A 13,085-nucleotide genomic window follows, 5' to 3' on the forward strand; every position below is an offset into this window, starting at 1 on the left:
TACTGGGTCACTTGGGAAAGGTTATTTGCCTTCTTTCAGTCTCAGCTTCTTTACCTTTCTTTACCTAGCCTACCTTATAGACATGTTGTTTGCAAAGCACTTTCATCACCTATGCTGCTGAACAGTGCTAGAGGAAGTCACAATCCTACACTGACTATGCCAATGACTAAAAAGGTCAATACTCTATTACTCCCTAATTAATTCACCATCTTATACTCCACAACAGATGTTGCAAACTTGCTTGTCATTCTTCCAGTCTCCTACCATCTTAGCCAATGATGTCAACTCCTGTCCCACTGAAAAAAAAAAGAAATAATTTGCGAAGAGCTCCCTTTTCTCCCTTGCCCTGCCTCATACCATTCAGATGTCACCATCCACTGTCTCCTCCTTCAACCCTGTCTCCCATTAAGTGACCTTTCACGTTTCTAAGCCAATACCTCTCCACATGCCTTCAATCACATCTCCACTACCACCAGTTGTCCCTGCTTCCCACACACACACACACACACACACTTCTCTTAACTTAATTCTTTCCCTTTATGTTGGTTTTTTCCAGATGCCTACAAATATGCTCATCTTTCCCATACTTGAAAAAAACTCAACCCTACCCCCCATTGTTCTATTCCTATATTTTTCCTTCCCTTCATGCCTGAATATTATATACAAGTGACACCTCGACTTCCAGGGTGGAGCCAAGATGGCAGAGGAAAGACTATGAGCTCTCAAACTCATGACACAATTGTTCCAAAAAACATCCAAGTTATGCCATAGGAAAATGCTGCAGCAGCAAAACTCAGAGAAGAATGTGCTGAAATCATCTTCTAACCAAGAACAGCTTGGAAGGTCAGAAGGAGAGAATTGCTGTGCTGATACAGGAGTCCAGCCCAACCCCACAGTCACCCTGACACAGATCCAGTTCCAAGAAGGTCTCACCAGAGAAGGAGACCCCCAGAGCCTCTGAATCAGCTGAAGCACCAGTGTAGTCTGGAACTAAGCTCACAGTCTGGGGAGTGGGCTGAGCCCTGGGCAGGGGAGAGACTACAGGGGTCTATGCTGGAGTAGAGGCAGAACTTGGGTTTTACACCCCTGCTGAGAACCAGGAAGTAGGCTTGAGTAGCAGTGGCCCAGGTGGGGGAGGGGCACAGACTAGTCAGAGCTAACAACCACAATACACAAAGCTGGTTGATTAGCAAGTTGGTCTGGGGTCATCTAGGACAGGGAACAGACCAGGTGAGTGAAGAACCTGATCCTCCTTAAATCATACCACCTGGGACTTCTTAAGCTTGGGATACTGCAGCCTGGAAAGAGTGTCCCCACTTTAAGGAGCTAAAAGTCTAGTAAAAGAAAGGCAAGATTAGCAGGCAGAGAAAGGTTAGGACCATAGAAAGTTTTTTTCAGTAACAAGGAAGACCAAGGGGCACCCTCAGAGAAAGATGTCAACATCAGGGCCCCTATATCTAAAGCTTCCAAGAAAAATATGAATTGGTCTCAGGCCATAGAGGTGCTCAAAAAGGACTTTGAAGATAAAGTTAGAGAGGTAGAGGAAAAAATGGAAAGAGAAATGAGGGTGATGCAGGAAAGACTTGAGAAAAAAGTTAACAGCTTGAAAAGTCAAATTGGCCAAATAGAAAAGGAGGTACAAAAGCTCTCTGATGAAAATAATTGCCTAAGAATGAGGATTGAACAAATGGAATCCAGTGACTTTATGAGAAACCAAGACACAATAAAGCAAATACAAATGAATAAAAAAATAGAGGGCAATGTGAAATATCTTCTGGGGAAAAACTGCTGACCTAGAAAAAAGGTCCAGGAGAGATAATTTGAAAATTATTGGTCTACCTGAAAACTATGATCAAGGAAAGAGCTTAGACACCATCTTCCAAGATATTCTCAGGAAAAAATGCCCTGAAATTCTAGAATCAGAAGCTCAAATAGAAATTGAAAGAATCCACCAATCGCCTCCAGAAAGAGATTCCAAAAGGAAAACTCCTAGGAATATTATAGCCAAATTCCAGAGCTCTCAGGTCAAGGAGAAAATATTGCAAGCTGCCAAAAAGAAAGAATTCAAGTACTGTGGAGCCCCAGTTAGGATAGCACAGGATCTAGCAGCTTCTATATTAAAGGATCAGAGGGCATGGAATATGATATTGCAGAGGGCAAAGGAAATGGGATTACAACCAAGAATCACCTACCCAGCAAAACTCAGCATAATCTTTCAGCAGAAAAAAAAATGGGACTTTAATGAAAAAGAAGACTTTCAGATATCTGTGATGAAAAGACCTGAACTGAATGGCAAATTTGACTTTCAAATACAAGACCCTAGAGAACCATAAAAAATTGGAGCTGAGGGACATAACAGTGGGTGACTGTCTTGTGTCTGAGGCCTGGTTTTGGCTGGGATCCCCCTGGGTCCAGGGGTGATGCTTTGTCCAATGCATCACATAGCTAGGTGAGGACATTTTTAGGGTTAAAGTGAGGGGTGAAGGGAATGCACTGCAGGAGGGGGAACGGCAGAGGTGAAACCCTACATGAAAGAAACAGGAAAAGGCTTATGGAGTGGGGGAAGAAATGGGAGAGGAGCAGGGCAGAAAATGAATTTTACACTCATCAGAAAAGGCTCAAAGACCTTAAACTCATCAGAGCTGTCTCAAGGAGGGACTAACACACACACCCAATTGGGTGGAGTAATCTATTTAATCTGGCCAGTAAATGAGCCTAACACTCATCAGAATTGGCTCAAAGACCTCAATCTCATGAGAATTGGCTCAAGGAGGGAATAATGTACACACTCAATTGGGTGGAGTAATCTCTCTAAACCTGCAGGAAAATAGGAAGGGAAGGGGATAAAGAGAGAGGAGCAAAAGAAGGAAGGGCAGAGTGGGGGAGGGGACAGACAGAAGCAAATACCTTTTGAAGAGTGATAGGATGAAAGAAGATTACACTCTTGATAGTGTCTCTTTCTGAATACTCTGACCTCTGTAGGCTTGACACTATTCTTTTCTGAGCCCTCCTCTTCTTTTAACTCTATACTGTCTCTCTTGGTGATCTCCTCATTTATTATCATATCTATGGAGTTAATTACTATTTCTATAAATCCAGTCTTAACCTCTATCCTGAGCTTCAGTCTTGCATCACCAATTGCCATTTGGACAATTTGAGTAATATCCTAGTCCCCCTAACTCACCACCTCTGTCTCTATCCTTCATTTCTCCCCACCATCTCCATTATTCAGTGTGTTGCCAAATCTTTCCATTTCTACATTTCCAACCTTACTTGTATATTCCTCCTTCTCTCTTTGACACTGCCACTATCCTGGGGCAGAGCTTCATTTCCTTATGTCTGAACTATGACAATGGCCTTCTGATTGGTCTCCCTACCTCAAAAGTGCCTCCCTACTCTAGTCCATCTACCACTCAGATGCTAGAATGATCTTCCTAAATCCTGCCATATCATTCCTCTATTCAAAACTCTAGCTATTACCTGTTTGGTATTTGAAGCCCTTCACAAACTAACTTCTTGTTACCTTCCCATAATTATACTTTATTCCCTTCTGTACACTGTATAATCCAATAACACTGGCCTCCTTAATGTTCCTTACACATAACTCACCATCCTCCAACTCCATGCATTTGCTCTGGCTAACCTCCAAGGTTGGAATACTTCCCCTCCTCAGTTCCAACTTCTAGCTTCCCCGTTTCCTTCAAAACAGCCCCAATCCCATCTTGTATAAGAGACTGTTTCCAGTCTTCCCACCTACTATTGTCTTCCTCTTTCAGGTTCTTTTTTTTTTTGCAGGGCAATGAGGGTTAAGTGACTTGCCCAGGGTTACACAGCTAGTTAAGTGTCAAGTGTCTGAGGCTGGATTTGAACTCAGGTCCTCCTAAATCCAAGGCTAGTGCTTTATACACTGCACCAACTAGCTGCCCTTCAGGTTCCCTTAATACAACTGCATAAATCTTATACAGAGCCACATATCTATATACTAGTTCCCCCAATAAAATGTATGCTCCTTGAGTATAGGGACAGCTTCCCCTCCTTCTTTGCATCCTTAGCCATTAGCGCACCATCTGGCATATGGTAAATACTTCCTAAATGTTTGTTGATGAACTGAATCACTTGGATGTGCATTGGATTCTAAAATCATACATTAGAACTAAGTAGCATTAGAAGAGAAAAGGGGGGAAATTGTACAACAAATATTTATAGCAACTCTTGGTGGAGGCTAAGAATTGAGAATCAAGGGAATGTTCATTAATTGAGGAATGATGGGAAAAGCTGTGCTATATGCTTGTAGTGGAATGGTCTTGTGCTACAGGAAATGACAAACAGGATGATCCCAGAAAAACCTGGAAAGACTAATGAACATCGATGTATAGTGAAGTGAGCAGAGCTGGGAGGACATTATGCATAGTGACAGCAGTATTGTTCAATGAGCAATCGTGAATGACTTAACTAGTCTCAGCAATGCAATGATCCAAGACAATCCCAAGGAACTAATGAGGAAGCTTACTATGCACCCCTATAGAAAGAACTGATACAAAGAACACTTGTGGATTGTACATATATAACCTGGTTGCAATCTGGCAGAGAGGGGAGGAAAGGGAGGGAGGGAGAAAAATTTGGAACTCTAAATCTTATGAAAATGAATATTGAAAAGTACCCTTACATGTAACTGGAAAATAAAATAAATGTTTGTTGCTGGAAAAAAAAAAAGAACTAAGCAGCATTGAAGATCCCATTTAGCCTAATCCCTTCATATCAAAAATGAGGATAGTGAGGCTCAAAAAGGTTAAATTGTCCAAGGTCATCTAGGTATTAAGTGACAGGTGAGAGATTAAAACCTAGGTTCTCAACTCCAAACCCAGAATTTTTCTGCCTTACCACATTGCCTCCAGATATGGGAAGTTGCATTTGAAGGCAACTACTACCAGCAACCAATAACAACCTTAGTCGGGTCCTAAAATTTTCTAACATGTTTCAGCTTCTGCTATCTACAGAGCTTAACAAAGGCAGACTTTTCATGTTTGCTGAATAATGGAGATGATGTCATCGGACTCAGATGATCTCAAAAGAATAACCGAAGACCCAGGATCATTAACAAGGGAACATCCCTACTTCCTCTCAGACAGGATGAGGGACAAGAGATATGGAATCATATATGCCAGACATTGTTACTACAACAATTTTTTCCTAAATGCTTTGCATTTTTAATTGCAAAGGTTCAAAACAAAACACAACAAAAGTGTGCTGAACTGACTTATTCCTGCTCCCTCCCTAAAACCTTCAGAGTCTTTTTTCCACTCAATAGTCTTCCTCTTCTTTTCCATCTGTCTTCATTCTGGCTCACTCAATGACTTTGTTTTCTTGGACCCCACATTCAGCATCCCAAGGGCAATTATCCCTGGATAGGATGGAAGAGGAAAGAGTCCTCCTGCTGCTTTCTTCTGAAGGTCATTTTTGGTTATGGTCCTAAATAGAACACTGGGAGTTTAGCCACAGGGCTAAAAAAGCAGCCATGCAAGAAAAGGAGAAAGGGGAGAATCATCTGTGATGAGAACATCTTCTTACCTCTGTGATCTTCTGCTGGCAAAAATTGTCTTTGGGTAGGAGGCCTGTTACTAGCAGAGGATATTCCTTAGGTTTACTGTGAAGCTCACTAAATATTTGGTGCCACATAAACTCCATGACATCCAAGTTTGTGATGGTACCCCGGTTGATGATAAATTCTGTAGGCAAATCCATCATAATTGGCAACTTGCTTGAGCCCATTATTATTTTCAAATGAACAGGGATTTGATCTGCTCTTGGATCTTCTGAGGAAGGTAAGTATCCAACAACTGAGGGAACTCTTATTGATGGAAAGTTTCCCCCAGCCCAGCCAGCTTTGCAATAGGTACTGCCAAGGTCCACAACGACACCAGGGTGTTCCATCAGGAGAATTCCCGTGCAGCCAATGAGGGAAAAGGAAGGCGTCTTTGGGGGCAGGTAGAATGAGTATGATCTGGAGCTATGAAAAGTGACAAACAGAAATATCTAAGCAGTCAGGAATAACTTGGGACTTAGGAAAGCATCCTAACAAGAATGGAAGGGAGGACAGGAAAGATGAGGCAATTTCCCAAACCCTAATACTTTTACTGATTTTTCCTGTAAACTCTTGAACTGGGGAGGTTCCCCAGCAATAAAGAAGGCATTTCTACTGTAGGGCAGAGTTAATCATAAGGAGGCTTTCCTGTTATAACAAGTTATACACCTCTATCTCCTGTTTCTACAATATGGAATCCAGGGGGGCGGGGAAAGCCCAAACCCTCTATTATATATGGAGAGAGTCCAGACTAATTCTTCCCCTTCCCAAGCTTTCCCTAATCTCTAGCCTAATCATCCCCAACTCCTCCTGGAGAGCAGGATCTGCCTTACTATTCTATTTCTGACCCTAACACTTGCCACCTCACATTGCACATAGCAAACAATGAATGCTTTGTTCACTCATGCATTCATTCAATTGGCAAGCTGTGAATTCCAGGAAACTAAGCAAGCCTAGAATTAGAGGCACATGGGGTGAGATATGAAGAAAAAATCATGGATCTTTAGGTGTGAGTGGGGAACCCTGGCCTCCCATAAAATGATAGGACAAACAGATGTATTGAGGGCTTCTCATTTTATTACACCATGAAGGAATGCTCCCTAGAATCTGTATCCCCATTTATAAAAAGGGGGCAAGGCCCCTTGTAGTACCTCCTCCCCTCATGAGGCTGAGCAAGTAAAGTGCTTTCTTTAAAGGCTTTCATGTTTCATACAAATGATGGTTACTAGTGTTTCCCAGGTTGCCCTCCTTTGGGTCCAATCTGAAGTGGGTCAGCCTCCTGTGTAAAGTGTGGTGTCCAGTACTGAGTAATCTCCTAAATGTCATCTGCAGGGGACAACAGGATTGTGCCTGAGCCTAGTGATAAACTGGAAAAGGGAGGGAATTGCCCTGTTGGTCCCATCCCTACAGGAGAATCCAGGATTCCTGGACTCTCATGCCTCATGGTCTGCTATCTTTCTTCTCCTTCATCTGAAATTTCTCCAGGCTGGCATCCCTCCCTACCCCCTGCCACCATCACAGATTCCTCCTTCTCCCAGGTAGCTTTTTCTGCCTTTTCCCTACCTTCCCCCATAACCACTTGAGCTGCCATCACAATGCTGCCGCTTTGATTGAGTTTCCATGTACAATTAAAAGAAGGCATTTCAAAACTGGACAGCTCCCCCTTGAGGGCCAGGCAAGGCTTGTGTGTATGCCAATGCCAGTCCTGAGGCAGAACCCTCAGAATCCCCCTAAGCAACAAGAGGCATACACTGTAAGCCCGTGGCTATAGACATAATGATGTTCCTCTCCATCCCTCTAAACATTACATACATGCGGCATACTGAGAGAATGCACCTTCCCCTTCTCCCTCAGGTCAACCACAGTTTGTCAGGCTAAAGAATGGAAAAGCATCTGAAAAGAGCTAGTTTTGCCTGTGGAGGGCTGAGTATCCACAAGTCTATTCCCTAAGGGGATTCAGGAAAAAAGGGAATGAGGGAAGATACATTCTCCAAGTCTCAGAAAGAGCTCCCAAATCTCCAATTTTATCAGGTGATAGAATATTCATTTTTCTCTTCACAGTACTTCACTTACAAAAAAAAAAAATGTAGCAGATCCATCTTGCCTGGGAACAAGAATGTCCCCCTCCCCCCACCCTGAAAACAAGTATCTCTACACTGTGGAGTCATAGGCACTCTGTTGCCCTGCCCTCTTTATAGCACACCAAAGTGAACTTTCCAGAGAGCATGTCAGGTGAGACCAAACCTTCACAATTTCACAACTACATTGGATTTCAATCCTGCTTTCCCCAAAATCTCCTGAGAAAGATCTCTTCTAGAATTTCTAATTCCAGCCTCATTGGAAGCCAATATTCCAGGCCACAGCAAGAGCCAGAAACAAAAATTAAAAAGGAAACTTCAGAAGTAGAACTCTAGAATGAAGTAAAGTCATATAAGCCTATAAGAAGATGCTTTCCTCAAGAACAAGTGTCTTCCACACTCAGGCAGTCAATAGCCATCAATTTATCCCCATTGGGAAAATGTTGGAAGAAAAATTCTCTAGTTGAGTATTGCTGCTTGTGTCTCATAGTATTCATTTCTGGTTATATAGTGGGAACTGAAGGTTGACAGGCGAGACAATATGGCGCCCCCCATCCAGGGGAGGTACATCCGATTTGGCCTGGACACAATCTTAGTTGAGTACTTCAAAGGTTTCATGTCATTTAACTCCCAGAGAAGGCGTTCTGGGAAGCCAGGAAAGAGGGTGCTCCCCCCCGAGAGAACCACATGAGAAAATATGTAGTCTTTGGTCTTGTCAGGACATGACATGGCTGATGTAAGAACCTCAAGGCTTAATTTTATTCCAATCCCACCAAACTGGTCAGAATCGAAAATCATATCAGGGAAGGTACAGTGTTTTTCAGTAAGAAAGATAATGTTCCCATCAGGAAGTACAGAGACCCTCCCTTGTGTAGAAGTCAGATCACTGGAAAATTCTCTCTCATCAGGAATTCTGCTCACATAACATAACTTCTCCTTGAGGTCCTCCATTGCCTCCCTCTGGATCAAGTTGTTCATTCTTATATCTCTGTGGAACAGGTGTCTATATAACAGTGCACTGATATCTAGCCCACCCATCTCACAGCTTCTCATGGAATCAAGGATTACTTTGCCTCCAAAAACAGGTGCGATGCGGGTGAGGCCAGCCCCACAGTCTACCACCGTACCGTTCAAGAGACCGGAGCCAAACATAGCAAGTTCTGCTTCATTGCCAAAGCACAGAGATGGAACATTGAAGGTCTCCATCATGACCTAGAGGAGAGAATAGGGAAGGGGGAGAGAAAAGATGCCATGGGTCTTTCCATAAAGGGCTGATTCTGTGCCATAGGACAGGGCTGAAGAGCTCAGCCCCCACCAAAAGGGCCACAAGGCAAGGTCCCACTACAGATGGGGGGGGGGCGTAATGATGCCTTGAGTGCCTCCAACCCATCTACCTACAATGAGCTCATGATCCACCCTCCCTGCCCCTTATTTTGTTTGTGTTCTGACCAAAGCGGCCTTTTCCATGTTCCCTCCATGTGGCCTTCATTCTATTCCCACACCACCTTGCATCACACAAGTTGTCCCCTCTCCCAAGCCTGGGTCCTCGTCTCTTCTCCCTTCTAGGAACAGGGGCACCATACAGCTGGGAACTCAGCTCAAGTGCTTCCCCTTAAAAAAAAGCCCATTTACCTTCCTCCTAGTTCTCAGCCCTTGCTCCAGCCCAGCTCCCCCCACTCCCCACCAAGAAATCATTGGGATTCATTCTGTGTATGTTATATAAATAAATATGTATATACACATACATATAATATATATATACACACATAAACACATACATATACATACACATACATACATATTCTATAAAATACATATTATATAACAAATACATACACATATAAAATATATACATAATGATTACAAATTCTATATGTTCTATTATATTATGTATTATTTTATATGTTCTATTTATATATATATATATTCTGCTATACACATATGTTCAGTTATACACATGGGTTCTATTATATATGTGTGTATTCTATTACATATCTATGTTCTGTTTGATATATATTTCTAGGTCCTATTATATATATATGTATATATATGTATGTGTATATACATATGTGTGTGTGTGTGTGTGTGTGTGTGTGTGTGTGTGTGTGTGTGTGTTCGTTCTACCCCAGGAGGGTCTAAGTTCCACAAGGGCAAATACTGTCTGACTTCTGTTGCCATGTCCTTTTTATATAGCACAGTGCCTGGCCTACAGTAGGTGTTTAATTCATGCTTTTTAAATTGAATTACAGAGACCTGGACTGTGTCAAGAGAACTTATATTTAAGTCTAAGCTATTCCACTTACTAGTTTTGACATCTGGAACAGAGTTTCTTCATCTTTAAAATGAGGATTACACCCTAGCCCAATCTTTGTCACAGGTTTGTTGCTTACAAAGCACTTTCTTTACCTTGATTGCTTGGGGTGGGGGCGGGGGTCACCTTAAAGGTCATCTAGCCCAACCCCCTCATTTTACAGATAAGGAAATTGAAGGTTAGAAAAGTTGGGCAGCTTGTCCCAGGGCACACAATTTGCAGGCCATGGAGTATAAATAGGAACCCTTGCCATGTCCTTTGCCTATATAAATCCTGGCTAACTGCCTAACCTTAAACAAGAGACTTAACTCCTAGGGAATGGTTGAAGGCACCCTGAGGTTCCAACCAAAGTCACAAATGAGTTGGAATCCACATTGGAGATGAGGTGAGTTCCCACACTGATAAAATCCCCAAACTTCTTGTACTCAAGGGACCAGAAAATGTGAAAATGAGAAGGGATGAGGAGGAGCTCAATTATTCCAATTTCCTCATTGTTCTTATTGTTCAGGGAGGAAGCAGAACCAGAGGAGGAAAAAAGGGATCCTTCCTATCACCCAAGATGGCATCCTATACCATCCCTCTTTTCCTTCAATGCCCAAATCCTCTACCACCCACTCTCCCCCAAGAATCCTTGCCTGGACATCCTCCTCTCCTCCCCACTTTCTCCCTCAACTCCTTTATGGCCCCTCCCCCAGATCTGCCTTTGAACTTCTCATTCTTTCTTGTGTCATAGCTGTTTGTGCATGGGTCTTTTCTCCCTTTACATCGCAAGTTCCCTGAGGGTAGGGTTGTCTCTATGGTAGTATCCACAATGCTGGACACAGGGCAGACTCTTCAGGTTTACTGAATAATGGAAATGATGACACTAGAAAGAGTCTTAAACTCCCATGATTTCAAAGGAACAATCTCAGATGCAAAGCCGTGAGAAGGGAACACACCAACCTCCTCTCAGAATGAGGGACGAGGGATGTAAAAGATGACATGTTATGGAACTCTTACTTGGTTTTCTTGTGTTTTTCATTGTTAAAAGGTAGGGTTCACAGGGCAGCTAGGTGGTGCAGTGGATAGAGCTCCGGCCCTGGAGTCAGGAGGACCTGAGTTCAAATCTGGTCTCAGACACTTGACACTTACTAGCTGTGTGACCCTGGGTAAGTCACTTAACCCCAATTACATCACCAAAAAAATAAAATAAAATAAAAAATAAAAAAGGTAGGGTTTACAACAAACTCTTACCTCCAGAATCTTCTGCCGGTTATTCCTATCTTTCCATGGCAATTCTGTGACAAGCACTGGGTGATTCTTGGTATTGACCCGAAGAACATCAAAAGCGTAATTCCAAATCGCCTCCATGGCCTCCCAGTTTAGGACTTTGCCTCGGTGAACAGGAAAGTCTGTAATAGGGAGTTCCCTGAGCACATGCTTGTTTTCCAAGCCTACAACTTTCCTTATGTTGGAAGGACCTTCTCCCAGGTCCTCATCATGGGACTGATATCCAACAACTGTGGGGATCGCAACAGAAGGGTGGTTATTCCCAGAGTAGCCAGCTTTGCACCAAGCACTGCCAACATCTATGATCACAGGAGATGATTCCAGTTCCATCAGAGGGATGAAGGTGGAGCCAACTGGGGGAGCAGAGAAGGTCTCTGGGAGAGGACAGAATGGATACAACCTGGAGCTTTGAAGGATGACAAACAGGAAGAAGAATCTGAATTCTCAGCAGTAAGGAACCATTTGGAGCTTAAGAAAACAGAACTAGAAGGGGAAGGAGGAGAGGAGAGATCATCTTCCTCCCTAGGTTCCTGCCCCAGGATACCTTTAGTCATTTACACAGATCCTGGATGCTGGTTTTGGATTCAGAGAACCTGGAGTCAGTTCTCTCTGCCACTTCTACTTGTATGAGCCCGGCCCATTACTTCCTCTAACAAAAAGGAGGATGGGTATTGGGTCAGAAAAGCTAAGGATCCCTTACAATCTGGTTACCCCTTACTATCTGGTTGCAAACTTTTTCCAGACTCACTTCACATGATGCCTTCTGGAGCCTTCTGTTTTATTGCCCAGGTGATTTACTTACTGGTCATTTATATGACATTCCTTTCCCCACTTCTGAACCTTTGTATAAATTATCTCCTGTCCTTGGAATGGTTCTCTCTCTTCACCCCTGCCTTTCAGAAACCCTATCCCCATTCAAGGTTCAGCTACATTACCTCCTACCTGAGCTCTTTCCTAATTCCCCCAGTAATTCAATTCATTCACACTCTCTCTCACGCACACGCTCTCTCTCTCTCTCTCTCTCTCTCTCTCTCTCTCTCTCTCTCTCTCTCACACACACACACACACACACACACACACACACACACACACACACACACACACACAGGCGCGCACATTCTCTGTCTCTCACTCGCGTGCTCGTGCACACTCTCACGCACGCACATGCTCTCTCCCTCTCTCTCTCTCTCTCTCGCTCTCTCTCTCTCTCTCTCACACACACACACACACACACACACACACACACACACATCCTTCATGCTGAATCACAATGAATGATGGAAAATTGGGTGTTTTGACAGTATTCCAGTTAAGGAGTTCACTCACATTGACCTCCCAAATGCCAGCACCCCATCCTACCTCACTCGAAGCATGATTAGCTTTGGTATTTGAGGAACAGCTGAAGGTTTCCATTGAGTTGGAAACTTCCATCCCTGACACAAATATCTGCCAGTTGCCAAGTTCACTGCAAGCCACAAGAGGCATTCTCCATTAGCCAAAAGGCTTCAGGGGTTTGTCTGGATTATAAAGCATTTGGATCAAATCAGATACCTACTCTGTGTAAGAAACTGAAAATACAAAAGCCATATAGTCTCTGCCCTCAAGAGGCTTATGTTATACCACCTGTAGATTAATTTATATGGCATACAAAAACAGACACCAGAAAACCTCAAAGGAGAAGGCCCTAACAGTTAAGCAAACTGACTGGAAAGGCCCCCTAGAGAAGGTAGCACTCAAATGAGTTTTTAAGGAAACCAAGGACCCTGAGAGCTAGAGGTAAGAATGGAAAGTATTCTAGATATGGGGGCCAACCAGTGCAAAAGTGTGGGGTTGACAAAGACATCCC

The 13,085-nt window shown here is 43.2% G+C and overlaps 1 protein-coding gene across 1 annotated transcript in view; it reads right to left on the reverse strand.

The window, feature by feature from the left end:
• ACTL8 (actin like 8) overlaps positions 1-12,405 on the reverse strand; it is a 28,057-nt gene extending 15,652 nt beyond the window's left edge. The window contains 3 exon segments of the mRNA XM_043993846.1: positions 8,728-8,871; positions 11,204-11,592; positions 12,372-12,405. Of these exon segments, the coding sequence (XP_043849781.1) occupies positions 8,728-8,871; positions 11,204-11,592; positions 12,372-12,405 (567 nt within the window).
• Positions 12,406-13,085: the final 680 nt, after the last annotated feature.

The sequence above is a fragment of the Dromiciops gliroides genome, chromosome 3 (genome assembly GCF_019393635.1).
Source record: "Dromiciops gliroides isolate mDroGli1 chromosome 3, mDroGli1.pri, whole genome shotgun sequence".
Taxonomy (NCBI): domain Eukaryota; kingdom Metazoa; phylum Chordata; class Mammalia; order Microbiotheria; family Microbiotheriidae; genus Dromiciops; species Dromiciops gliroides.